Below are 27,963 nucleotides of genomic sequence, written 5' to 3'. Positions count from 1 at the left end.
CTACGTCAAAGGCCGTGGCCTGGGCCTTGCAGTCTAGACCGTCGAGGTCAGGGACGTACATCTTGATACCAAAGAGCATTCCGTATGGGGTCCGCCCACCCAGAGACCTTCTAGGGAGATTATTAAGCGCACGCTGCACGCCATTGAGGTGGGCTAACCAGTTTCTGCCAGTGCCTATAACTCGAGCTGTCAAAGACTGCTTTAAGTCACGGTTCATTTGTTCCACTACACTGTTTCCCTCGGGTCTGTACGGAGACGAAAACTTGACTTGGACCCCCAACGAAACCATAGCATCCTTATATGCCTTAGAGGCGAAAGCTGGACTCTGGTCTGAATGGAAAGTACCACAGGCAAAAATCCCTACAAAGACTCGCAAATCCTTAATGACAGTCCGTGAATCAGCGCTCCGATGGGGCCATACCCACACAAAGCGTGTGCATGAATTAACTGCTACTAAGATGTATTTATATGCAGTACCAGAAGAAAAAGGACCGCAGTGATCTAAATGAACACATCCTAGTGGTTTATTAGAAATGTACAACTGTGTCTGAGGCGGCCGCGCAGCAGTTGAAGGTTTAATCTGCTGGCAAATGTCACATTGAAGGACATAATCGCGCGTCTATTTGTACAGTCCCCGCCACCAGAACCTCTGTTGTAGCTGAGTTACAGTGGCTGAGACGCCCGCATGCACAGATGCCACACCTTCATGAGCCGCTGTAATCAAAGCAGCCCTGCGATCCGAGTTGGGAATTAAACGTTCGCCAACTTCAGGTATTTTCACATAAGGAACCTTATCGGGACTTAAGTGGTATGTGTATTTAGAAGGGAACCCCGCAGGATATTTACTTCCCTTCTCAGTAGCAGCAACCGCTGCCAAGATGTCATCATCTATCTTACTTTTGGACCTTGTGACTGCTGCAACTAAGTATTTAGATACTGCTGACTTCGCTGCTTCATCAGCAAGCGAATTACCGACAGCGTGGACTCCCACATGCTAATGGCCAAGAGTATGAATCACAAACACGAGTGGCAATTTTTCTTTGAGTTCTGCCACTCGGACCCAGATCATTTTATGTTTGATTGTGCTACCTTTGGAATCACGAAAATCATTCTGAATCCAAAAGAACAAGTTCTCATTGTAAGACTGGACACAGTAGTAAGAGTCACTTACGATCAAAGTCGTCCCACTCGGATCTGCGTACTCCAATGCAAGCATCAGAGCACGAAGCTCTGCCAATTGTGCGGTGCAGTCTCCAAGCGTCTGCGTGTGCACGACACTGGACTTGAACTAATCGTTCACCATGGCACCGACCACAATGGCGCAAGCGGAAATGTAGGCATGTTTAGAGCCATGCGCAACCTGCGCCGAACCATCAGTGTAAATGATGCAATGGAAATCCTCCAACGGCCGCATTGCAAAAGCAGCAGGATGAACAAATTCATACTGTAAGTACTCCCGCGACCGTAAAGTGGCATCAAAAATAAACGTGACATCCTGGGATGACAAGGATGCAGCCCATTGAATCCACCGAGGGTGCAAAGCTTTAGAATTTGGTACACTGGCTTTCGTAACTGCCTCCAAGGCAGGACACGGGGTCACAACCAACATGCGTTTTCCCTGTGACAGGGCACGTTCCTTAAGAATTGCCATCTGCACAGCCGATAAAACTTTCTCCACAGTGGAAAAGCGCATTTCAGCCGAAGTGTACAAGTGTGACTTGTAAGCCATAGGTACTGTATCTCCTTCATTAAAAGTTAGGTACGTGAAACCTACCGTCCCCGGGACAATTCTTATCACCAGGTTGGTCTGGTTATCACGAGTCTGTAAGTATTCAGAAGCGAGTAAATCAGCTTGCAAAGACTGCAGAATAGCTGAATGCTCAGGCAGCCAGCATGATTTGGAAAAAGATGGTTGTATCAAAGCATACAAAGGCTTGATACGCTGGGCATATTCCGGAATGTAAGTTCTTCCGAAATTCAAAAAGCCGAGTAAAGACTGTAATTTTTTCAGTGTTGTCGGAGAGCGCAATTGTGCGCATTTCTCCAGGAAGTGAGGAGCCAAGCCTTTTCCTTCATTAGTTAGTTCATAGCCTAGAAACAACACTGTGTACTCTGCAATGTGCGATTTTGCAAATTTAAACTTGTAACCCATGTCGGCGAAGTTACAAATAATACTGTTCACTCGACACAGATGCTCCCAAAGTTCATCATCTGTGAGATAGATATCATCCACATAGGAACAAGCATCCGGGTCGACCCTCTCCAATAGAGAGACAATGCGGGCGGAAAATACTCCAGGACTATTCTTATAGCCCATTGGGAGACGGCGAAACATTTTTTGGACCCCCCCGCATGTGAAAGAAGTCCATTGGGAACTTAGACTGTCCAATGAATGGGCATAAAACCATTGGAAATGTCAAGCGTGGTTTTGAACCGCTTACGCACAAGACTATTTACAAGGGCCGAGCCGTGAGTATTCTGTACTGCACAGTTACGGCAATGCGAGTTTAAATGCCGGTAATCCAAAACCAAACGGTAAGAGCCGTCCAGCTTGTTTACAGTAAAAAGGGGGTTATTCATCGGTGACACACATGTTTCAATTACACCTTGATATTCCAATTGTTCAAGGATCGCTGCTACTGAAGCTTTGGCTTCACGTCGTATGGGATATTGAGGTTGAGGCTGCGGCTGAGACCGTAAAGGAATCTCGTGGTTTGGGGACAATTTATCCCAGCCACATTGATTGCGGTACACAGCCGGTGCGAGTGCCAGAGCCCACTCTTCTGCAAAGTGCAGCGCTTCCACTCTCGAAACAGTGTTCGCGAATCTGGGGAGGATTACCTCCTTCCCTCTCGGAGCGGCGAGCACAAAAGGTGGGGGCCAGTCAGCCTCCGAAAGCAAAATGTCATACGTAGACGAAAGATTTTCCCAAAATACCCCTTTTATGGTACGCTGTATGTCACCTTCAATTAACAGGACAATTTCAAAAAGTCTATCAGGGGGAGCAACTCTTGTATCAGCTGTCTCAATCACAACATAAGTGTCAGTCGCTGTCACCTTCAGTAGTGGACGGAGGGCCTCTCTCACTATGGTAATCTCCGCCGCGCTGTCCAGCAAGGTCAGAGCCCAAGTCAGATTCCGAAGCCGCGTTCTCACAATCTGGGGCATATCGTTAAGGCTGCGACTTTCTTCTTAGCAAACTGCGGTCTCTGAGGCGTAGAGCCCTCCTGCTTGTCTGCACCGTTGCGCGGGCGGGGCTGACCACGTCCTTGCTGGCCACCCCGGCCACTGCCGCCCCCTCCACCACCGGTTGACGGAGCCGATGAGTCCTGAAAGGAACGAGGAGAGCGTTGGTCAGAAGCCTGAAAACGTTCAGGTGATTTAATCATCGCGCGGTCGCGCAAATCATAAACTTGTTCCGACTGCGCAGGCAATGGAGATGCAGGGCGCGAAACCTGTGTTTGTTGTTGTTGCTGTTGCTTACCCTGATTCTGTTTTTTAGGCCAATTTTGTTTTTTGGACTTGGGTTGAACGTCAGTCTCCGAAGCTTGTCTCTGCGGCTGCTTCTTCTCCTTAGTAGAAAAAGGCTTATTACCCTTACTGTTGCGACCCACGGTTTTATAAGCCGCCAAAATTATTATCACTAACTGTCGGGGTTTCTCGGCATTGGGCACCAGCGCCAAAGCGTTAGCTACCTAAAAATTCACTGCATCCCCCTTGACATTTGCAAGGATCAGATCGCGAACCACTTCAAAGGAGCCACATAGGCGCAAACCCAACTCAACAGCCGATTCCGGCCCGTGATCATCTTGAACACGTTTAAGGACCGTAGACAGATTGGACACAGACGGGGAGCCGAAGCACCTCGAATATCCAGCCGCAAAAGTCTTACCCCAGGTCTCACAGTCAACAAGCTCAGGGGCCAAATCTTTCGGCAAACTAAGCGTGAGAATCCGGTGTTTCTCACCAGGAGTCGTATTAGGAAACACCGCCTCCAGCTGGTCAAATTTCTCGGCAAGCCAGAAAGGAAATTCATCCTTATCCAGGGGATTCTTGCCCATAACGGAATTCACCATGACAGGACTGATTTTCAAACCAGCCTGTCCTGCCGGAAGGGCTGCACCTCTAGGGGCTGCCCCCTGAATATTACGACTGGCGTAATGCACAAGGGCCCTAATTACGGCAATGGCGACTCCATGAAGTCGCCTAAGGTCAGCCACGCTACAAGTGGCGTGATTAGGGTGAGGAGTAAATCCAGCCAAAGCGGGCCAATTTGTGCCCGGAATGGACAAAGGACCTAACCTCGGAGCGGTTAAAGTGTGTGGTAGGGCGCCACCAAACCAAACTCCATGCTGCCAAACATCAATAGTTACTTCCTGTGCTCTGTACGGAGCATATTCAGCAGGTACAGGTGACGCAGTGTACGAGTGGTAAACACCAGAATTTGCGTCCACCGGCAGAAATGTCACCCACGAATAAAACAGTTTGTACGGGTAAGCATGTTCCGCACTTACCACTAGCACCACAGCCAAGCCTTCAGCAGGTACATCATAAGTCCGCAAATGATCACGCACCGCAATGCGACTATGCAGCGGGATGTCCACGTCTTGTGCCATGACTGCACAGGAACGTGAAAAAACAAAGATTACTTTGTAGCACAACTGGGTAGTAATTCAAGGAAACCGTTTTTAGATAGATTCAAGCTTGAAAAAGACCTATTTCAAAAATAGGTAGGTTTTTCCGACACTGCCGTTTTCCGGAAACGGGAATGAAGAGGTTAAGGTTTGAATGATATACTACTCGAGTGTCATGATATAAGGCCAACAACGTATGGGTGCCATGTAGCAGGGTTTCCGTTCTCCCACAGAACTGTTCACAGAGATCTAGAACCTCGGTGAATTAGGGTGACCCAAAACCCATCTTAGTATCCAAAATCCCCTTACCGAACTAGCTACAGTGTCTCATTGGTCATAATAAACTCCCAATGACTTAGACAAAGCAGAACATGAACTTGGGTTACCTCAGGTATCGTGGAACACATGAACACTCTTTCGCTCTATAATCATTTCAAACCACAACGGGGAGTAAAAGAACACACGTGCAAGTTTGAAATATTTATTTTTCAATGCAAGGTTTTCAAACGCAGTATCTTATATAATACTAACATACATATTATAAAAATCAGAGTTATCAGCATAGTCACTAATCCATAGTAAGCGAACGGTGATAGCATATTATAATGCAAAAATCTATAGAAATCTGTATCACCTATATTTCGCGCACCCTATTTAGCATACTATATTATATCTAAGAAGGTCTCATTTGGGTTTTAGCAGGGCGGGCCCATACCTCTAAATATCAGTAGGAGAAGATCACATCATCAGCCACCAGCTCTCTGCATGCGAAGCACCATCAAGTGTGTTTTTGCATTCTCGGTAACTCTATCTTAAACCCGCTTAGAGCCCAATGTTGGCAGCAACTGTATTTGTGTTATGTCTAATGTGGTGCAAGGATCAGGCCTCCCAGCAACCTTGTGTTAGGTTATTCTTAGAGGGTGCAGTTCTCAGTGCGCAGACAGTGTACCAAGTGTACCAAGCACAACTGATATCAGAGCAATAACATATTATTCTCAAATAAATCACATCTTTCGTCTAGGTTGAAAGCTACAATAACAATTATGTGTCGTGTGCAAACTGAAGCCGAAGGAAAATATGTCGTTTAAACATTTAATAAACTCATGCTATCTTAACAAAATATATAGAAAAGCAGTAACTATATGACACTGTGGCTTCTCTGGTGCTTTGCGGCACACACTGTGGCTTCCCTGGTGCTTTGTGGCACACACTGTGGCTTCCCTGGTGCTTTGTGTAATACCCTGTGGCTTCTCTGGTGCTTTGTGGCACACACTGTGGCTTCCCTGGTGCTTTGTGGCACACACTGTGGCTTCCCTGGTGCTTTGTGGCACACACTGTGGCTTCCTTGGTGCTTTGTGACATACCCTGTGGCTTCTCTAGTGCTTTGTGGCACACACTGTGGCTTCCCTGGTGCTTTGTGGCACACACTGTGGCTTCCCTGGTGCTTTGTGGCACACACTGTGGCTTCTCTGGTGCTTTGTGGCACACACTGTGGCTTCCCTGGTGCTTTGTGGCACACACTGTGGCTTTCCTGGTGCATTGTGGCACACACTGTGGCTTCCCTGGTGCTTTGTGGCATACCCTGTGGCTTCCCTGGTGCTTTGTGGCACACACTGTGGCTTCCCTGGTGCATTGTGGCACACACTGTGGCTTCTCTGGTGCTTTGTGGCACACACTGTGGCTTCCCTGGTGCTTTGTGGCACACACTGTGGCTTCCCTGGTGCTTTGTGGCACACACTGTGGCTTCCCTGGTGCATTGTGGCACACGCTGTGGCTTCCCTGGTGCTTTGTGGCACACACTGTGGCTTCTCTGGTGCTTTGTGGCACACACTGTGGCTTCCCTGGTGCTTTGTGGCACACACTGTGGCTTCCCTGGTGCTTTGTGGCACACACTGTGGCTTCCCTGGTGCTTTGTGGCACACACTGTGGCTTCCCTGGTGCATTGTGGCACACGCGGTGGCTTCCCTGGTGCTTTGTGGCACACACTGTGGCTTCTCTGGTGCTTTGTGGCACACACTGTGGCTTCTCTGGTGCTTTGTGGCATACCCTGTGGCTTCCCTGGAGCTTTGTGTCATACTCTAGTGGGGCACAGATTGTTTCCTGTCCCTCATCCTCACGGTGCTTACAAATGTTCCCTAAGGATGGGGCGAGGAACTCTCTGCCTGTCCCCTATTCCCTTCCTACCCCCTGCTTTTCGAAACTATCCTTTGCAGATACTGTACAAAGCACCTACTAGTGGCGAAGAGGGGGCAGGATGGGGAGGGGCTGAATAAAGTGTTCCTAATGTACCGAGGTGGCATACGTCCCGCAGTCTGAGGTCACCAGTGTCTGGCCCCACTCAATCAGGACCTGTGCTGCCCTGTGCTACCCTGTGCTTCATCTTCAGGGCCCTAGCACCCCTGGGACCTCTGGTGGATAACCCCTGTGTTTGTTGTTTCACAGTAATAATCTAGACCCTGGTAGTTAAGGGCACACCATGTCATAGTTAAGCATCACCCAGGTTTTGGGTCACAGACGATTGGTGATTGAATAATTATAGGGTGTGGGGGCGTTTACCTGCTCCCCTCCTGGCAGAGGGACCCACTGAATCATTTCAGTTAGTAGCCCCTGTTGTCTTCCGTGGGGCACCCTCAAATGGAATCAAATCAGCATTTGTAAAGCGCAATCCTGTCACCCTTAGGGGTAGCTGGGCTCTGCCTCCGGCGAAGAGACAGGTTTTGGGTCTCTTTCTGGAGTCTGTCAGCAAAGGGACTGTACATAGCTGGAGGTCATTCCAGGTCTTGGCTGCGATGTAGGAGAAGGAGCGGCCACCACTCCAACGGATGTGGGGTGTGTGTCCAAGGGCGAGTTAAGAGGAGCACAAGTGTCTGGAGGGTTGGTGGAAGTTCAGTAGGTGGTTGATGTAGGGAAGTTTCAGGTCACGGAGGGCTTTCTAGGTGTGTGTGAGGATCTTGAACTGGCATCTCTTCTGGATGGGTAGTCAGTGGAAGTCTCCAAGGTTGGGGGCGATGTGGGTATGTTTGGGGAGGTCCAGGTTGAGTCTGGCTGCAGCTTTCAATATGGTTTGGTTTTCTGAGGAGCCAGGTGGAGATGCCGGCGTAAAGGGCATTGCCGTAGTCGAGGCAGCTGGTGACGAGGACCTGCATGACGGTCTTTCTGGTGTTTGTTTGGGATCCATATGAAGATTTTGCAGAGCATGCGGATGTGTGGAAACAGGAGGAGGCAACTGCATTGACTTGTCCTTTCATGGTCAGTTGGCTGTCGAGGATGATGCTGAGGTTGCGTGCATGGTAGGTTAGTGTGGGTGTAGGTCCAAGTTCTACAAGCCACCACCGCGTGGATGTGTTTTTCCTGAAGATCAGAACTTCAGTTTTATCGGAGTTGAGTTGGAGGCAGTTGTCTCTCATCCATTTTGCTACGTTGATCAAGGCGTTGCAGAAGTTGGTTTTGGCATTGGAGGGGTCATCGGTGAGCAAGACAATACGTTGAGTATCATCTGCATAGGAGATTATGTTGAATCTGTGGACTCTGACAACGTCTGCGAGGGAGTCATGTAGGTGTTGAACAGGGTGGGGGCGAGGGACGATTCTTGTGTGTTGCCGCATATGACGTGTTTGGGTGCAGAGGTGAAGGGGGGAAGTCGGATGCTCTGTGTGTGTCATGTAAGGAAGGAGGTGATTCTCTTTAGGGCATTTAGCTGTACGCCTATGTTGTGGAGTCTGTTGATGAAGGTGTTGTGGGAGACTGTGTCAAACGCAGCGGTGAGGTCAAGGAGGATCAGTGCCACAGTTTCTCCACGGTCGAGGGGTGTTCTGATGTTGTCTGGGACAGGAATCACCACAGTCTCAGTAATGTGGTTGACACAAAATCATGATTGTGACTCATCCAGTAGGCAGTTTTGTTCAAGGAATTCAGTGAGCTACTGGTTGATGGCTTTCTCAAGTACTTTGGCTGGGTAGGTTAGCTGGGAAATCCGTGGTAATTTTTGAGATCACTGCGGTCGGTGGACGTTTTTTTTAGGGGTCTGATGTCTGTGTATTTCCATCTGTCCGGTAAAGTTGCTGTGGAGATGGAGGTGTTGAGGATGCTGGTGAGTTGTGTGCTGATTGTGTTTGTTGTGACTTTTTAGAGGTGATGGGGTATGGGGTCGGTGGGCGCCCCGGAGTGGATGGAAGACATGATGGCTGAGGAAGTCAGCGCAATGAGCGGAGACCAGGTGGTAATGGTTTGGCTAATGATAGTTGGTAGAGGTTGTTTGGGTTGAGGGTGGCAGGTTGGAGGTTTAAGTTGTTGTAGATGTAGGTGATCTTGCTGTGGAAGTAGTCGGAGAAGGGGTCAAAGAGTTCTTTTGAGGGGTGGCTGGTATTCTCTATGGCTGTCAGTTTGGAGAATTCTTTGTCTATTTTGAAGAGTTCCTTTGTGTTGTTGCCCGTGGAGTCGATGCAGGTGGTGTTGGCTGCTTTCTTGGCTTCTTTGATGTGCTGGTGATAGTTGCTGAGGGGTGTTTTGTGAAGAGTTGCTCTGTAGGCAGTGTTCTTGGTGGTGTGTCATCTTTTCTCAAGCTGGTGGCAGTTGCGCTTGGTGGTCCGGAGTTCTGGGGTGCATCAGCTGGCCTGTTTGGAGGACTTGTTGGGTTTTGTATGTTTCAGAGAGGCGGCTTTGTCCGCACTGTTGGTGACCCAAGTGGTAAAGTTCTGGATTGCCTGGTCGATGTCTGTTGAGGTCTCAGGTTGGGAGGTGGTGAGGGCCTGTGAACATTGAGTTTTGGTTAACTTGCTGTGTGAGAGATCTGATACCTGGTGATGGTGTGCTGGGCATCGGTGATGGTGAAGTGCACGACGGTGTGGTCAATCCATGTGAGTTCTGTGGTGTGGCTGAATTTGATTCTTTCACGGGAGGTGACAATGGGGTCAAGTGTGTGTCCAGCTATGTGCGTGGGTTCGGTGGCCAGTTTGGTGAGGCTGATGTTGTTCAGATTCTCCAGGAGGGCGATGGAGTTGGTGTAGTTGGTGTTGTCAATGTGTAAGTTGAGGTTGCTGAGTAAGATGTAGTGGGGAGAGTAAATTGCTAGTGGGGTGATGATGTTGGGGATAGCATCACAGAAGGTTGCTTTGGATCCTGGGTGTCTGTATGCATGGGTGCCTCTCATCGTGGTCTTCTTGTTGGTTTGTAGAAGGAAGTTGAGGTGTCCCATGAGTGGCGTGGAGTTATCGTTGGTGATGGTGCATCCTACAGTTTCCTTGAAGATGATGGTGATGCCACCGCTATGTTTGTTAGCGCAGTCTCGGTGTATCATCTTGTAGCCTTCAGGAGTGCTGGTGGTGATGTCGGGGTTCGGGGCAATAGAGCGGTTGTGGGGTGTTCTTGGTCTTGTGGGCAGCAGTGGTGCGGGATCTTTCATAAGTTATGTCGCAGGAGAGGTGTCAGTGTCGGCAGGTGAAGGGTCCTTTGGTGGATCATGGAGATGCGGAGATGAAGCTGTTGTTTCGGTGTTGGGAGTCCAGGTTCAGGAGTTCCTTGGCGGTGTACCGTCAGGTGGCTGTAGGGAAGGGGTGCTGGCGCTGGGCGCTCTCCAACCGGCAGGGTGTTGTGTTGGCAGTGCACCAGCTGCACTGCCTTCATTAGTGGTCCTTATAGGTGGTCCTATGGGCCTTGCCGGGACCTGGAACGGGCAGCACAGGGACAGCAGGCATTGCTGGGACAGCAGGCAGTGCAGGGACAGCAGGCAGCGCAGGGAAAGGGATGACAGAGCAGAGACAGCAGGCAGCGCGGGACAGCAGGCAGTGCAGGGACAGAGATGATAGCGCAGGGACAGCAGGCAGCGCTGGGACAGCAGGCAGCACAGGGACAGCAGGCAGCGCAGGGAAAGGGATGACAGGGCAGGGACAGCAGGCAGCGCGGGACAGCAGGCTATGCAGGGACAGGGGTGACAGCGCAGGGACAGCAGGCAGCACAGGGACAGCAGGCAGCACAGGGACAGCAGGCAGCGCAGGTAAAGGGATGACAGTGCAGGGACAGCAGGCAGCACAGGGACAGCAGGCAGCGCAGAGACAGCAGGCAGCGCAGGAAAAGGGATGACAGTGCAGGGACAGCAGGTAGCTCGGGACAGCAGGCAGCGCGGGGACAGCAGGCAGCGCAGAGACAGCAGGCATCGCAGGAAAAGGGATGACCGTGCAGGGACAGCAGGTAGCTCGGGACAGCAGGCAGGGTGGGACAGCAGGAAGCGCAGGGAAACGGATGACAGCGGAGGGACAGCAGGCAGCGCAGGGACAAAAGGCAGCGCAGCAAAAGGTATGACAGCGCAGGGACTGCAGGCAGTACAGGGACAGCAGACAGTGCAAGGACAGGGACAGCAGGCAGCGCTGGGACAGCAGGCAGCGCTGGGACAGCTGGCAGCACAGGGATAGCAGACAGCGGGCAGCACAGGGACAGGCAGCACTGGGACAGCAGGCAGCGCTAGGACAGCAGGCAGCGCTGGGACAGCAGGCAGCGCTGGGACAAGGAAAGCAGGCAGCACAGGGACAGCAGACAGTGCAAGCACAGGGACAGCAGGCAGCACAGGGACAGCAGGCAGCACAGGGAAAGGGATGACAGCGCAGGGATAGCAGGCAGCGCAGGGACAGCAGGCTTCGCAGGGACAGCAGGCTTCGCAGGCAAAGCAGGCAGCACAGGGACAGCAGGCAGCACAGGGACAGCAGGCAGCGCAGGGAAAGGGATGACAGCGCAGGGACAGCAGGCAGCGCAGGGACAGCAAGCAGCGCAGGGACAACAGGCAGCACAGGGACAGCAGGCAGCACAGGGACAGCAGGCAGCACAGGGACAGCAGGCAGTACAGAGACAGCAGGCAGTACAGGGACAGCAGGCAGTACAGGGACAGCAGGCAGCACAGGGACAGCAGGCAGCGCAGGGAAAGGGACAGCAGCACAGGGAAAGCAGGCAGAGCTGGGACAGCAGGCAGCACAGGGACAGCAGGCAGCACAGGGACAGCAGGCAGCATAGGTAAAAGGATGGCAGCGCAGGGACAGCAGGCAGCACATGGACAGCAGGCAGCGCAGGGACAGCAGGCAACGCAGGGAAAGGGATGACAGCGCAGGGACAGCATGCAGCACAGGGACAGCAGGCAGAGCAGGGACAGCAGGCAGAGCAGGGACAGCAGGCAGAGCAGGGACAGTAGGCAGCGTAGGGAAAGGGACGTTATCGCAGGGACGGCAGGCAGTGCAGGGACAGAGACAGCCGGCAGTGCAGGGAAAGCAGGCAGCGCAGGGACAGCAGGCAGCACAGGGACAGCAGACAGCACAGGGAAAGGAACGTCAGCGCAGGGACAGCCGGCAGCGCAGAGAAAGGGATAACCGCGCAGGGACGGCAGGCAGTGCAGGGACAGAGACAGCCGACAGTGCAGGGAAAGCAGGCAGCACAGGGACAGCAGGCAGCGCAGGGACAGCAGGCAGCGCAGGGACAGCAGGCAGAGCAGGGACAGCAAGCCGTGCAGGGACAGCAGGCAGGGACAGCAGGAAGCGCAGGGACAGCAGGCAGCGCAGGGACAGCAGGCAGCGCAGGGACAGCAGGCAGTGCAGAGACAGCAGGCAGCACAGGGACAGCAGGCAACGCCGGGACAGCAGGCAGCGCAGGGAGGACAGACAGCGCATCGAAAGGGACGGCAGCGGAAGGACGGCAGGCAGTGCAGGGACAGCAGGCAGCACAGGGACAGCAGGCAGAAAAGGGACAGCAAGCAGTGCAGGGACAGTAGGCAATGCAGGGGCAGCAGGCAGTGCAGGGAAAGGAACGGAAGCGCGGGGACAGCAGGCAGCACAGGGAAAGAGACAGCAGGCAGCACAGGGGGCGGGACAGCAGCGGTGCTGGGACAGCAGGCAGCGCTGGGACAGCAGGCAGCGCAGGGACAGCAGACAGCGCAGGGACAGCAGGCAGCGCAGGGACAGCAGGCAGCGCAGGGACAGCAGGCAGCACAGGGACAGCAGGCAGCGCAGGTAAAAGGACGGCAGCACAGGGACAGCCGGCAGCACATGGAAAGCAGGCAGCGCAGGGACAGCAGACAACGCAGGGAAAGGGAAGACAGCTCAGGGAAAGGATAACAGCGCAGGGACAGCAGGCAGAGCAGGGACAGCAGGCAGAGCAGGGACAGCAGGCAGAGCAGGGACAGTAGGCAGCGCAGGGGAAGGGACGTTAGCGCAGGGACGGCAGGCAGTGCAGGGACAGGGACAGCCGGCAGCGCAGAGACAGCAGGCAGCACAGGGACAGCAGGCAGCGCAGGGACAGCAGGCAGCACAGGGACACCAGACAGACCAGGGACAGGAGGCAGTGCAGGGACAGCACGCAGCACAGGTACAGCAGGCATTGCTGGGACAGCAGGCAGCGCAGGGACAGCAGGCAGCGCAGAGAAAGGGATGACAGCGCACGGACAGCAGGCAGCACAGGGACAGCAGGCAGCGCAGGTAAAGGGATAGCAGCGCAGAGACGGCAGGCAGTGCAGGGACAGCAGGCAGCACAGGGAAAGGAACGGCAGCGCAGGGACAGCAGGCAGCGCAGGGACAGCAGGCATTGCTGGGACAGCAGGCAGCGCATGGACAGCAGGCAGTGCAGAGAAAGGGATGACAGCGCACGGACAGCAGGCAGCACAGGGACAGCAGGCAGCGCAGGGAAAGGGACGGCAGCGCAGGGACAGCAGGCAGCACAGGGAAAGGGACAGCAGGGACAGCAGGCAGCACAGGGACAGCAGGCAGCGCAGGGACAGCAAGCCGTGCAGAGAGAGTAGGCATTGCAGGGACAGTAGGCAATGCAGGGACAGCAGGCAGCACAGGAAAAGGGACGGCAGCGCTGGGACAGCAGGCAGCGCAGGGACAGCAGACAGACGAGGGGCAGCTGGCATTGCAGGGAAATGGACAGCAGCGCAGGGACAGCAGGCAGCACAGGGAAAGGAACGTCAGCGCAGGGACAGCCGGCAGCGCAGAGAAAGGGATAACAGCGCAGGGACAGCAGGCAGCACAGGGACAGCAGGCAGCGCAGGGACAGCAGGCAGCGCAGGGACAGCAGGCAGAGCAGGGACAGCAAGCCGTGCAGGGACAGTAGGCAGCGCAGGGACAGCAGGCAGAGCAGAGACAGCAGGCAGTGCAGAGACAGCAGGCAGCACAGGGACAGCAGGCAACGCCGGGACAGCAGGCAGCGCAGGGAGGACAGACAGCGCATCGAAAGGGACGGCAGCGGAAGGACGGCAGGCAGTGCAGGGACAGCAGGCAGCACAGGGACAGCAGGCAGAAAAGGGACAGCAAGCAGTGCAGGGACAGTAGGCAATGCAGGGGCAGCGGGCAGTGCAGGGAAAGGAACGGAAGCGCGGGACAGCAGGCAGCACAGGGAAAGAGACAGCAGGCAGCACAGGGGGCGGGACAGCAGCGGTGCTGGGACAGCAGGCAGCGCAGGGACAGCAGACAGCGCAGGGACAGCAGACAGCGCAGGGACAGCAGGCAGCGCAGGGACAGCAGGCAGCGCAGGGACAGCAGGCAGCACAGGGACAGCAGGCAGCGCAGGTAAAAGGACGGCAGCGCAGGGACAGCCGGCAGCACATGGAAAGCAGGCAGCGCAGGGACAGCAGGCAACGCAGGGAAAGGGAAGACAGCTCAGGGAAAGGATAACAGCACAGGGACAGCAGGCAGAGCAGGGACAGCAGGCAGAGCAGGGACAGCAGGCAGAGCAGGGACAGTAGGCAGCGCAGGGGAAGGGACGTTAGCGCAGGGACGGCAGGCAGTGCAGGGACAGGGACAGCCGGCAGCGCAGAGACAGCAGGCAGCACAGGGACAGCAGGCAGCGCAGGGACAGCAGGCAGCACAGGGACAGCAGACAGACAAGGGACAGGGGGCAGTGCAGGGGCAGCACGCAGCACAGGTACAGCAGGCATTGCTGGGACAGCAGGCAGCGCAGGGACAGCAGGCAGCGCAGAGAAAGGGATGACAGCGCACGGACAGCAGGCAGCACAGGGACAGCAGGCAGCGCAGGGAAAGGGATAGCAGCACAGAGACGGCAGGCAGTGCAGGGACAGCAGGCAGCACAGGGAAAGGAACGGCAGCGCAGGGACAGCAGGCAGCGCAGGGACAGCAGGCATTGCTGGGACAGCAGGCAGCGCAGGGACAGCAGGCAGCGCAGAGAAAGGGATGACAGCGCACGGACAGCAGGCAGCACAGGGACAGCATGCAGCGCTGGGAAAGGGACAGCAGGGACAGCAGGCAGCACAGGGACAGCAGGCAGCGCAGGGACAGCAAGCCGTGCAGAGAGAGTAGGCATTGCAGGGACAGTAGGCAATGCAGGGACAGCAGGCAGCACAGGAAAAGGGATGGCAGCGCTGGGACAGCAGGCAGCGCTGGGACAGCAGGCAGCGCAGGGACAGCAGACAGCGCAGGGACAGCAGGCAGCGCAGGGACAGCAGACAGCGCAGGGACAGCAGGCAGCGCAGGGACAGCAGGCAGCACAGGGACAGCAGGCAGCGCAGGTAAAAGGACGGCAGCGCAGGGACAGCCGGCAGCACATGGAAAGCAGGTAGCGCAGGGACAGCAGGCTACGCAGGGAAAGGGAAGACAGCTCAGGGAAAGGATAACAGCACAGGGACAGCAGGCAGAGCAGGGACAGCAGGCAGAGCAGGGACAGTAGGCAGCGCAGGGGAAGGGACGTTAGCGCAGGGACGGCAGGCAGTGCAGGGACAGGGACAGCCGGCAGCGCAGAGACAGCAGGCAGCACAGGGACAGCAGGCAGCGCAGGGACAGCAGGCAGCACAGGGACAGCAGACAGACAAGGGACAGGAGGCAGTGCAGGGACCGCACGCAGCACAGGTACAGCAGGCATTGCTGGGACAGCAGGCAGTGCAGGGACAGCAGGCAGCGCGGAGAAAGGGATGACAGCGCACGGACAGCAGGCAGCACAGGGACAGCAGGCAGCGCAGGGAAAGGGATAGCAGCGCAGAGACGGCAGGCAGTGCAGGGACAGCAGGCAGCACAGGGAAAGGAACGGCAGCGCAGGGAAAGCAGGCAGCGCAGGGACAGCAGGCATTGCTGGGACAGCAGGCAGCGCAGGGACAGCAGGCAGCGCAGAGAAAGGGATGACAGCGCACGGACAGCAGGCAGCACAGGGACAGCATGCAGCGCAGGGAAAGGGACAGCAGGCAGCACAGGGACAGCAGGCAGCGCAGGGACAGCAAGCCGTGCAGAGAGAGTAGGCATTGCAGGGACAGTAGGCAATGCAGGGACAGCAGGCAGCACAGGAAAAGGGACGGCAGCGCAGGGACAGCAGGCAGCGCAGGGAAAGGGACAGCAGAGCAGGGACAGCGGGCAGCACAGGCACAGCAGGCAGTGCAGGGACAGCAGGCAGTGCAGGGACAGCAGGCAGTGCAGGGACAGTAGGCAGCACAGGGACAGCAGGCAGCACAGGGACAGCAGGCAGCGCAGGTAAAAGCACGGCAGCACAGGGACAGCAGGCAGCACAGGGACAGCAGGCAGCACAGGGACAGCAGGCAGCGCAGGAACAGCAGGCAACGCAGGGAAAGGGATGACAGTGCAGGGAAAGGATAACAGCACAGGGACAGCAGGCAGCGCAGGGACAGCAGGCAGTAGAGGGACAGCAGGCAGTGCAGGGACAGCACACAATGCAAGGACAGTAGGCAGCACAGGGAGATCAGGCAACGCCGGGACAGCAGGCAGGGCAGGGAGAACAGACAGCACATCGAAAGGGACTGCCGCACCGGGACGGCAGGCACTGCAGGGACAGCAGGCAGAAAAGGGAAAGCAAGCAGTGCAGGGACAGCAGGCAGCACATGGACAGCAGGCAGCGCAGAGACAACAGGCAGCCCAGGGAAAGGGACAGCAGGCAGCCCAGGGAAAGGGACAGCAGGCAGCACAGGGGGTGGGACAGCAGGCAGTGCAGGGACAGCTGGCAGCACAGGGACAGCAGACAGCGCAGGGACAGCAGGCAACGCAAGGAAAGGGATGACAGCGCAGGGAAAGGATAACAGCGCAGGGACAGCAGGCAGCGCAGGGACAGTAGGCAGCGCAGGGGAAGGGACGTTAGCGCAGGGACGGCAGGCAGTGCAGGGACAGGGACAGCCGGCAGCGCAGGGACAGCAGGCGATGCAGGGACAGCAGGCGGCGCAGGGACAGCAGGCAGCACAGGGAAAGGGACGGCAGCGCAGGGACAGCATGCAGCGCAGGGAAAGGGACAGCAGAGCAGGGACAGCAGACAGACGAGGGACAGCAGGCAGTGCAGGGACAGCAAGCCGTGCAGGGACAGTAGGCAATGCAGGGACAGCAGGCAGCGCAGGGAAAGGGACGGCAGCGCAGGGACAGCATGCAGCGCAGGGAAAGGGACAGCAGGCAGCACAGGGACAGCAGGCAGCACAGGGACAGCAGGCAGTGCAGGGACAGCAGGCAGTGCAGGGACAGCAGGCAGTGCAGGGACAGCAGGCAGTGCAGGGACAGCTGGCGGCGCAGGGACAGCAGGCGGCGCAGGGACAGCAGGCAGCACAGGGAAAGGGACGGCAGCGCAGGGACAGCATGCAGCGCAGGGAAAGGGACAGCAGAGCAGGGACAGCAGACAGACGAGGGACAGCAAGCCGTGCAGGGACAGTAGGCAATGCAGGGACAGCAGGCAGCGCAGGGAAAGGGACGGCAGCGCAGGGACAGCATGCAGCGCAGGGAAAGGGACAGCAGGGACAGCAGGCAGCACAGGGACAGCAGGCAGTGCAGGGACAGCAGGCAGTGCAGGGACAGCAGGCAGTGCAGGGACAGCAGGCAGCACAGGGACAGCAGGCAACGCCGGGACAGTAGGCAGCGCAGGGGAAGGGACGTTAGCGCAGGGACGGCAGGCAGTGCAGGGACAGCAAGCCGTGCAGGGACAGTAGGCAATGCAGGGACAGCAGGCAGCGCAGGGAAAGGGACGGCAGCGCAGGGACAGCATGCAGCGCAGGGAAAGGGACAGCAGGCAGCACAGGGACAGCAGGCAGCGCAGGGACAGCAGGCAGTGCAGGGACAGCAGGCAGCACAGGGACAGCAGGCAACACCGGGACAGCAGGCAATGCCGGGACAGCAGGCAGCGCAGGGAGAATAGACAGGGCATCAAAAAGGACGGCAGTGCAGAGACAGCAGGCAGCACAGGGACAGCAGACAGCCCAGGGACAGCAGGCAGAAAAGGGACAGCAAGCGGTGCAGGGACAGTAGGCAATGCAGGGGTAGCAGGCAGTGCAGGGAAAGGAACTGCAGCGCAGGGACAGCAGGCAGCGCAGGGAAAGAGGCAGCACAGGGGAAGGGACAGCAGGCAGTGCAAGGACAGGGACAGCAGGCTTCGCAGGGAACGGGATGGCAGTGCGGGAACAGCAGACAGCGCAGGCACAGCAGGCAGCGCAGGCACATGGACGGAAGGCAGCGCAGGGAGAGCAGGCTGAGCAGGGACACAGGTGCCTTAAGTTGGGGTTTGGGCAAAAGAGGGGTGGCCCAGCCTCTGACTGGCATGGACGGGCCTGCCCTTGCCCAAGGCGCTGCCCGCACACCACCCATGAATCAGGAGGTGCCGGGGTCTTAAATTGCCACCGGGAGGCATGAAAATGTGCTGAACCAGGTGGTACCACCTCCATGGCTGCTGGGAAACAAAGTCCTGGTTTTGTCCGGTGGCTGGATTGGGTACTAGGTGGCAGAAGCAGGAGGGAAGAGAGCCACCTGGAGGGAAGCAGAGAGCTATCACAAAAAGAGTCTATGGATCCAGGGCAGAAGTCTGAGGTGCATGTGGACTTTGTCAACCATGTGCTAGAGGGGGATCCCTTTTAAGGACGGTTCCCCTCACACACCAGAGGTTCATGCTTCATCATAAAGGGTTCCTGCTCGCATAAAGAACCTGGTCTCTACACGGGCTACAACCCCCTTGCTGCGAGGAGCACAGGGATGTTTTATGTTTAGAAGGAGAGTTAGTCTAAAACCCTATGTGAGCGTGGTGTGCTCAGGGAGAAGTGGAGTGCTACGGGGAAAGTGGTTAAAACTGGCTACAAGTTAAGCTATGTGGCAACCTTTATTCAGCTACCTTGTGCCAGGATTAAAAACAAATAGCTAATAATGCCACTGCCGTCATTAGAGACAACTGTGTTAGTGTATGATCAACATGTTTCGGCCTTTGGGCCTGTCAAAGTGTTGTGGTCTGCATCAGGATCAACATACAGCTACTGCAACAAGTGAAATACATGCACCTATGAAGTGTGCAAATTACGACGGTGTAATATACAGAACCAGTGGTTCTGTAGTTCAGTAGGTTCACTGTTGAAACCCACAGAGGTCAGAGAATTTGCCACATCTGTCCTGGCCTATTAGCCAAAGGTACATACGCTGATCCAACAGCTCGAGTGTAGCGTGTAGTCCACAATCGTATGTCCTTGCGACAGGCCTGTTGGCCTAATAGGCCAGGACAGATGCGGCAAATTCTCTAACCTCTGTGGGTTTCAACTGTGAACCTACTGAAATACAGGCCCACTGATTCAGTATATTAACACAATTTCCAAACCTAAGCAACGCTAGCATATATAAGTGTCCATATCAATGACACTCTTTTCCAAATTTGTATTTCTCCTTTTAATCTTGTGCGAGAGCATCTGCATTTTTTCACTTGGTAAGTGATCTTCTCTCAGTACCTCTTTGTAAGTTATTTTCTCATAGTTCCCTAAAACCTAGCCATGTCATTTTCTCATGCTTAATGAAGGGTTGTATCAAGTATGACTTAAGGTTATCCCATGTTTGTTTTTAGCCCTGACGAGGTCTGTTGGCATATGTGCCTGACGAAACACGTGTTGGCAAGATCTTTTGGCTTTTCAATTGCTGAAGATTTTTCTATGGATTGTGGCAAGAATCTTTAAATTGGTTACCCTGTGGCTGGATTGAACTGTGAATTGATATAATATGAAGAAATCATGAAATTGGAACAATAAAAGAAGAAACTAAACTTTACAATTTGGAAAAGAGTATTATTGACAATGACACTTACTTATATATGCTAGCGTTGCTCAGGTTTGGAAATGGTGTTTGTGCCTTAGGATAGACGTGTGTCTATCTGTTTTTACAACTCTTGGTAGTGGTTGTATTCTCACCTTTGAGCATATGCTAGCTTGGAATATTGAATAAATTCATATACTATTTTGCGCACTTTTCCCCTACTGCCAATTTGTTTGTGATGATTCAGTATATTACACCGTCGGTATTTTGCACCATTCATAGGTGCATGTATTTCACTTGTTGCAGTAGCTGTATGTCGATCTTGATGAAAGCCACAACACTTCGACAGGTCCTAAGGCCAAAACATGTTGATCATACACTACCTATTCGTACATAGGTCGGTGTGCAAAATAATTTAGTGGTTACAAAAACTCAGTGCACAAATTTCCACCATGGTTTGAGACCGCAATAATAATAATAGAGGGCTGCTGTCACCTCCCCACCCTCAGAAGGTGATCTCACTGTGGACCATGTGTTAGCCCAGTTGTTGACATAGGTCCATGGGTGTAGATTGCAGAAGTTGAGTAAAGAGGGGCAGGCACCTCTGCTGAGCTGCTGCTCCTCACTGAGAACAAAGTTGTTTTCCATTTCTGTGAGATTAACCACAGAAAGCACAGGGTGGTATAAGATGCACAGTAACAAAAGAATACAGGAATACACAGGAGTCAATGAATAACCGGTTAGACATAGACTCCCAGGGAGAAAGGGTTTGAAACGTTAGGAGGGTTATCCTGTAGAGTGGCCTCAGTACCTGGCTGGCTCTCAGACTGCTGACCCCAGATTGCTAACAGTTGGCATGTGAGTAGTGAGCAGGGTAACCCGGAAGGGGAAGTGTTCACATGGGGCTGAAAAGAATGAGGACTAAGCTCTACAGCAGGTGTCACAGAAAAATCCCCAAAAAGGCAGCATTTTTCCCAGGGGTCCGAACCGGGCTAGAAACCTCAGGGCATACACCCGGGTGGATGTTGGAACTTTGGGAACAAAGCCCACATTTGCAGTAACCGTCTTCGGGTTATTTTAATCAGCTTTGGGATATTTGAACACAACAAGTGGACATATTTTCTCCGGCCCCTGGGAGGCACACCAGGAAGTGCCACTGTGTAGGACTTGCAGCTTGTGGAGAAGTGTGGCTCAATGATTAGAGTAGCAGACCCTGATGCAGAGGTCTAGCCCGGGACCAGGGTTCAATGCCCCGCCTCGGCGGGTCTTGGGCTCAAAATTCCAGGGGCCTGATAATTCTCGCCTCTGTGCCTATTCCAATAATGGAGTCCCACTCTGCAACTCTGGGCAATAGCTTGCTTAATCTCCACAACGGCCGCCACAAGGCTAAGGATGCCTGGCCTCCACCTTGGGGGTGCCCAGGAGTGGACGCCTCCCAGGGAAAGCCAGGATGGGTTCCACAGCGGTATTCGTACAAGTGCCTTGAGACCCTTGCGGGTGAGTAGTGGGCTATACAAGTATCAATTTACATTTACAGCAAACCTAGAGGAGCGTAGGCCATGGAAGACCAGGTGCCCTAAGTGGGGGAAATTGTATTGTACCCCACAGCCTGACTGCAGTTGTGGTTCAGTCTCCAGGCAGAGGTGGGTGGGGCGGCTGTAAGAGATGATCTGGACATGGCTTACCTTCTGGAGAATCATCTCACAGTGTTGGAGTAATGCGGATAAACATCCGCCAGGGACTATTGCGGGAGAGACCCCTGAGCCTGAGGTCCTGTAAGTGGAACTCTGACAGGCTGAGGGCTAGACCTTCTACAGAAGGGTCAGTGACGACAAATGTAAAGCTTCCTTCCCTTTCATGGGACGATCCTGTCACCCTCTAGGTGACCTTAAGTTGGACTGCGAGAACCTCCCCTAGAGTCATTGAAGACATGTAAAGCTCCCTTCCCTTTCATAGGAGGATCCTGTCACCCTCTAGGTGACCTTAAGTTGGACCCCAAGAGTCCGTGAAGACATGTAAAGCTTTCTTCCCTTTCATGGGAGGATTCTGCCAACCTCTTGGTGACCTTAATAAGGACCGGGAGAACCTCCCCAAGAGTCAGTGAAGACATGTAAAGCTTCCTTCCCTTTCATGGGAGGATCCTGTCACCCTCTAGGTGACCTTAAGACCTAGAGAACCTCCCCAAGAGTCAGTGAAGACAAATGTAAAGCTTCCTTACCTTTCATTGGAGTATCCGGTCACCCTCTAGTTGACCTTAAGTTGGGACGCAAGAACCTCCCCGAGAGTCAGTGAAGACATGTAAAGCTTCCTTCCCTTTCATGGTAGGATCCTGCCACCCTCTAAGTGACCTTAAGTTGGACCGCGAGAACCTCCCCAAGAGTCAGTGAAGACATGTAAAGCTTCCTTCCGTTTCATGGGAGGATCCCGTCACCCTCTAGGTGACCTTAATAAGGACCGGGAGAACCTCCCCAAGAGTCAGTGAAGACATGTAAAGCTTCCTTTCCTTTCATGGGAGGATCCTGTCACCCTCTAGGTGACCTTAAGAAGAACCGCAAGAACCTCCCCAAGAGTCAGTGAAGACATGTAAAGCTTCCTTCCCTTTCCTGGGAGGATCCTGTCACCCTCTAGGTGACCTTAAGTTGGACAGTGAGAACCTCCCCAAGATCCGTGAAGACATGTAAAGCTTCCTTCCCTTTCATGGGAGGATCCTGGCACCCTCTTGGTGACCTTAAGATGGACCGTGAGAACCTCCCCAAGAGTCAGTGAAGACATGTAAAGCTTCCTTCCCTTTCATGGGAGGATCCTGGCACCCTCTTGGTGACCTTAAGATGGACCGCGAGAACCTCCCCAAGAGTTAGTGAAGACATTTAAAGCTTCCTTCCCTTTCCTGGGTGGATCCTGTCACCCTCTAGGTGACCTTAAGTTGGACCGTGAGAACCTCCCCAAGATCCGTGAAGAGATGTAAAGCTTCCTTCCCTTTCATGGGAGGATCCTGGTACCCTCTTGGTGACCTTAAGATGGACCGCGAGAACCTCCCCAAGAGTCAGTGAAGACATGTAAAGCTTCCTTCCCTTTCCTGGGTGGATCCTGTCACCCTCTAGGTGACCTTAAGAAGAACCGCAAGAACCTCCCCAAGAGTCAGTGAAGACATGTAAAGCTTTCTTCCCTTTCCAGGGTGGATCCTGTCACCGTCTAGGTGACCTTAAGTTGGACCGTGAGAACCTCCCCAAGAGTTAGTGAAGACATTTAAAGCTTCCTTCCCTTTCCTGGGTGGATCCTGTCACCCTCTAGGTGACCTTAAGTTGGACCGTGAGAACCTCCCCAAGAGTCAGTGAAGACATGTAAAGCTTCCTTCCCTTTCATGGGAGGATCATGTTACCCTCTGGTGACCTTAAGATGGACCTCAAGAACCTCCCCAAGAGTCAGTGAAGACATGTGAAGCTTCCCTCCCTTTCCTGGGTGGATCCGGTCACTCTCTAGGTGACCTTAAGTTGGGCCGCATGCACCTCTCCAAGTAAATCCTTAGGGGGGATGTAGCCTGATGGCTAGAGCGGTTGACCCTTAAAAGTTGTGGAACCGGGTACGTGTCTTGGCAAGGGACGCTCAACATACTGGGGTTCTGGGAAAATCACTTAATTTCCCCGTTCCTAACAAAATGAATGCGTCCGTCCCTAGCACAACTGGTGCTCATGTAAAGCACTCTGATGGCTTTGGGTCAAGTGTGCGCCATATGATACTCTGAAAAAAGAAACAAACAAACACCAGACAAGGGGCCTGACTTAGATCTGGGCGGACGGGTTACTCTGTCACAAGAGTAAAGGATATCCCGCCAGCCCAAACATAAATCCCATAGGATATAATGGGTTTTATATTTCTGCAGTTGTGCTATCCGTCGCCATTGTGATGGAGTAACCCCTCCAGCGAGATCTAAATCAGGCCCAAGGTCCATTTCTGAAGCTCGGAGAGAGGGTCCTGCTCGTGTGGGGCTATGCACGATGGGCCAGGCTCAGCTACAATGTGAAGCTTCTGGACGCGTCCGAATAGCACACGACAAAGGGTCGCTTTACCGTAAGCCCCAGAATCTCCAGCCTGGAACTCGCGGATGGTGGTGATAGTTGCCTGCTTTGCACGAACCGCCTGCTGCACCACGTTTGACACATGAGGCTCCTTCGGTGGGCATCAAGGTATCAAGATTGCCAAGGAGAAGATTTAACTTCACTTCTGTTGCCTTGCACCTGGAAAAGAGCAATGACAGCAGCGCCACCACCCTTCTGGACAATCTCGCCGACCTCGGACTCAAACAACTTGTCTCTACGCCCACCCACATCGCAGGTCACACGCTCGACCCTATCTTCACCTCCAGCAAACATGTCTCATTCAGTCACACCACAGCTCTTCACTGGACGGATCACAGCTGCGTTCACTTTACCTACAATAAGACCACAATCCACAACCATCCTCAACCCACCCTGCGAAGAAACTGGAACAAAATCACCATCGACCAGATCTCCTCATCGCTTCTACTAAACCCCCCCGCCAACTCCTCGAACCCCGACCAAGCAGCCATTAACCTCACCCAATGGCTATCCAACAGCGCCGACATCCTAGCACCGTTGAAAAAACGCCAAAGCAAACTAGGCAGCAAAAACGCATCCTGGTTCAACGATGATCTTAAGAAATCGAAGAAACACTGCCGCTCCCTCGAGAAGGCCTGGAAAAAAGACCCAAACACCAACACCAGGGACGCCTTCAAAAATGCCACCCGCATACACCACCAACTAATCCGGTCTGCCAAGAAAGCCGCATTCAAAGACCGTCTAGATAACAACGCCCACAACAGCAAGGAATTATTCAACATCGTCAAAGAATTTACCAACCCATCAGCCAACTCCAACGACATCACCCCCTCCCAAGCCCTCTGCGACTCCCTAGCTTCCTTCTTCCACAACAAAATCGCAGACATCCACAACAGCTTCGACAACCGACCCGAAGACCAACCCACCCAACCTTCTGCAGGACCTTCACCCCCCTTGAACATCCTTAACGACTGGAACCCTATCTCCACTGAGGACACCATCCGCCTGATGAACTCCATCCACTCAGGATCACCAACTGACCCATGCCCTCACCACATCTTCAACAAAGCAGACTCCATCATAGCACCACACCTCCGAGATGTCATCAACTGCTCCCTCAACTCCGCCACCTTCCCGGAAAGCTGGAAACACGCAGAACTCAGCGCCCTCCTGAAAAAACCCACAGCTGACCCCACCGAACTCAAAAACTACCGCCCCATCTCGCTTCTTCCATTCCCGGCCAAAGTCATTGAGAAAGCTGTCAACAACCAGCTCGCCGCCTTCCTCGAAACCAACAAATCCCTCGACTCCTCACAGTCTGGCTTCCGAGCCAAACACAGCACTGAAACCGCCCTCATCGCAGCAACAGACGACATTCGAACTCTACTGGACAATGGAGACACAGTCGCCCTCATCCTACTCGACCTCTCCGCTGCCTTCGACACAGTCTGTCATAGCACCCTTCTACAGCGCCTCAGAGACGTAGGACTCCAAGGAAAAGCACTGGAATGGATCACCTCGTTCCTCACCGGAAGAACACAGAGAGTCCGCCTCCCACCATTCAAGTCAGAGGCCTCTGAAGTCATCTGCGGCGTGCCACAAGGATCGTCACTCAGCCCCACCCTCTTCAACGTATACATGAGCCCCCTTGCGGCCATCGCTCGCCAACACAATCTCAACATCATCTCCTACGCGGATGACACTCAACTGATCCTATCACTCACCAAAGACCCTACCACCGCCAAAACCAACTTACACGAAGGAATGAAAGAAGTAGCCGAGTGGATGAAGCACAGCCATCTGAAACTGAACTCAGACAAAACAGAAGTCCTCATCTTAGGCACCTCCCCCTCCGCCTGGGATGACTCTTGGTGGCCAGAAGCCCTTGGAAAAGCACCCATCCCGACAGACCACGCACGGAACCTGGGCGTCATCCTGGACTCCTCACTCTCGATGACCAGACAAGTCAACGTCGTTTCATCATCTTGCTTCAACATTCTTCGCATGCTCAAAAAAACATTTCGCTGGATCCCCACCGAAACTAGAAAAACGGTCACCCATGCACTGGTCACGAGCCGCCTGGACTACGGAAACACTCTATACGCCGGTACCACCGCAAAACTCCAGAAAAAACTCCAACGCATCCAGAACGCTTCAGCCAGGCTTATACTAGACATCCCGCGTAAAGAACACACCTCTGATCACCTGAAAAACCTCCACTGGCTCCCCGTAAATAAGAGGATTACTTTCCGCCTCCTAACCCACGCACACAAAGCACTTTACGAACTTGGACCCGAATGCCTCAACACACGATTGTCCTTCTACACCCCCTCCTGTCAGCTGCGATCCTCCAACCAAGCCCTTGCCACTGTACCTCGCATCAACAAAACCACCATGGGAGGTAGATCCTTCTCCTACCTGGCAGCTAAAACATGGAACTCACTTCCCACTCACCTTCGCCTTACTCAGAACCACCTGGCATTCAGAAAGCAACTTAAAACTTGGATATTCGACAAGTAATTCCCCACCCTTCCCCTAGCGCCTTGAGACCCAATGGGTATGTAGCGCGCTATATAAATCTCTTGACTTGACTTGACTTGACTTGGACAAGAAGAGGTTCGACAGCCATGCCAGACATATCACATGAACCCTGGGAAAATACCAACTCTGGGAGAATATTGTTGCAAGTAAGTAAGCGTTAGTTATGCATCTGTGTTATTGTTCCTTATTTGTATATATGAGGAAATAAGATATCTACGCCATCCTTGGTCTGCGAGGTACACGGCTAGACATATGAGGAGAGCTGGTCTGCATTGCCATTAGTCGACAACCGAGACAAGACCCATGTTGACAACAGGGTCTCTATCACTATAGATCATTTCTCATGGTGGTAAACCTTGCCTCCATGGACTGTCCATCCTGCTCTATTCTATTCTATTCTCTTCAGCACTTCTAGAGCGCCTAGCAACCTGTAGGCAATGCTTGAGGCACTTGCAAAGGAAGAAACTGTACAAAGAACGGTAGATTTGACTCAGATATATCTTATTCACTGCTCTGCTCTTTACTTTTCTTACAGATTAATGAGCTGGGGAATCCCAAAACTAAGAAGACCAAAGAGGAGCCCCTGTACTATGAGGTAAGGCTTCAGCGTCTTGTTTCCTCATCTCTCACCACTGATTCTAGTCAACTTTTAGTTGCTACAGGGTACTGTGGCAGACTACTGTTTGTTTCTCTTAACTATTTCTCTTCACTGTTTCTTCTACGTTTTGTGATGCGACAGGAGTGTCTATAGTCATTGTTAGTTGACCTTCATTGTTTAGCAATCTCCACTCCTCACCTCTTTCACTTGACGGTTTCTCTTCAGTGTTCATTTTCACTGTTTCTCTTCACATTTTCTATTCACTGTAAGCTATGGCGTCAGTCTCCTTTCTTTGCATCTCTCTGTTTCACTTTTTCTCTTCAGTGCTTGCCTAAGCTGTTTCGCTTTACTGTTTATATTCACTATAAGGTATGGTGGCTGTCTGCTCTCTGAACGTAGTACCCTTCACTGTGCATCTCTTCACTGTTGTCTTTACTGTTTCTATTCACTGTGAGGTATGGTGGCAGTCTCCTCTCTGCACTTCTTCCTCTTCACTGTTTATCTTCACTGTTGTCTTTACTGTTTCTATTCTCCATGAGGTGTGGTAGCAGTCTCCTCTCTGCACTTCATTCTCTTCACTTTCATGTGTTCACTGTTGTCTTTACTGTTTCTATTCTCTATGAGGTATGGTGGCAGTCTCCTCTCTGCACGTCATTCTCTTCACTTTCATGTGTTCACTGTTGTCTTTACTGTTTCTATTCTCTATGAGGTATGGTGGCAGTCTACTCTCTGCACTTCATTCTCTTCACTGTTGTCTTTACTGTTTCTATTCTCTATGAGGTATAGTGGTCGTAGCTTGTCTGCCTTTCTTGCTCTTCACTGTTCATGTGTTCACTGTCGTCTTTACAGTTTCTATTCTCTATGAGGTAGGGTGGCCGTAGCTTCTCTGCCTTTCTTTCTCTACACTGTTCATTGTTGTCTTCACTGTTTCTATTCTCTATGAGGTATGGTGGCAGTCTCCTCTCTGCACTTCTTCCTCTTCACTTTCATGTGTTCACTGTTGTCTTTACTGTTTCTATTCTCTATGAGGTATGGTGGCAGTCTCTTCGCTGCCTTTCTTTCTCTTCACTGTTCATGTGTTCACTGTTGTCTTTACTGTTTCTATTCTCTATGAGGTATGGTGGCAGTCTCTTCTCTGCACTTCTTCCTCTTCA

At 53.4% G+C, this 27,963-nt stretch overlaps 1 protein-coding gene across 1 annotated transcript in view; it reads left to right on the top strand.

The window, feature by feature from the left end:
• The window catches only part of SPAG17 (sperm associated antigen 17), a 1,900,597-nt gene that overhangs the window by 242,442 nt on the left and 1,630,192 nt on the right, over nucleotides 1-27,963 (top strand). Inside the window, exon 3 of the mRNA XM_086935838.1 lies at nucleotides 26,747-26,806. Coding sequence (XP_086791964.1) covers nucleotides 26,747-26,806 — 60 coding nt within the window. The remainder of the gene's footprint in view (nucleotides 1-26,746; nucleotides 26,807-27,963) is intronic.

The sequence above is a fragment of the Lissotriton vulgaris genome, chromosome 8, assembly GCF_964263255.1.
Source record: "Lissotriton vulgaris chromosome 8, aLisVul1.2, whole genome shotgun sequence".
Lineage (NCBI taxonomy): Eukaryota > Metazoa > Chordata > Amphibia > Caudata > Salamandridae > Lissotriton > Lissotriton vulgaris.
The sequence above is the reverse complement of the archived record's forward strand: the minus strand, read 5'-3'. Positions and strand labels throughout refer to the sequence as shown.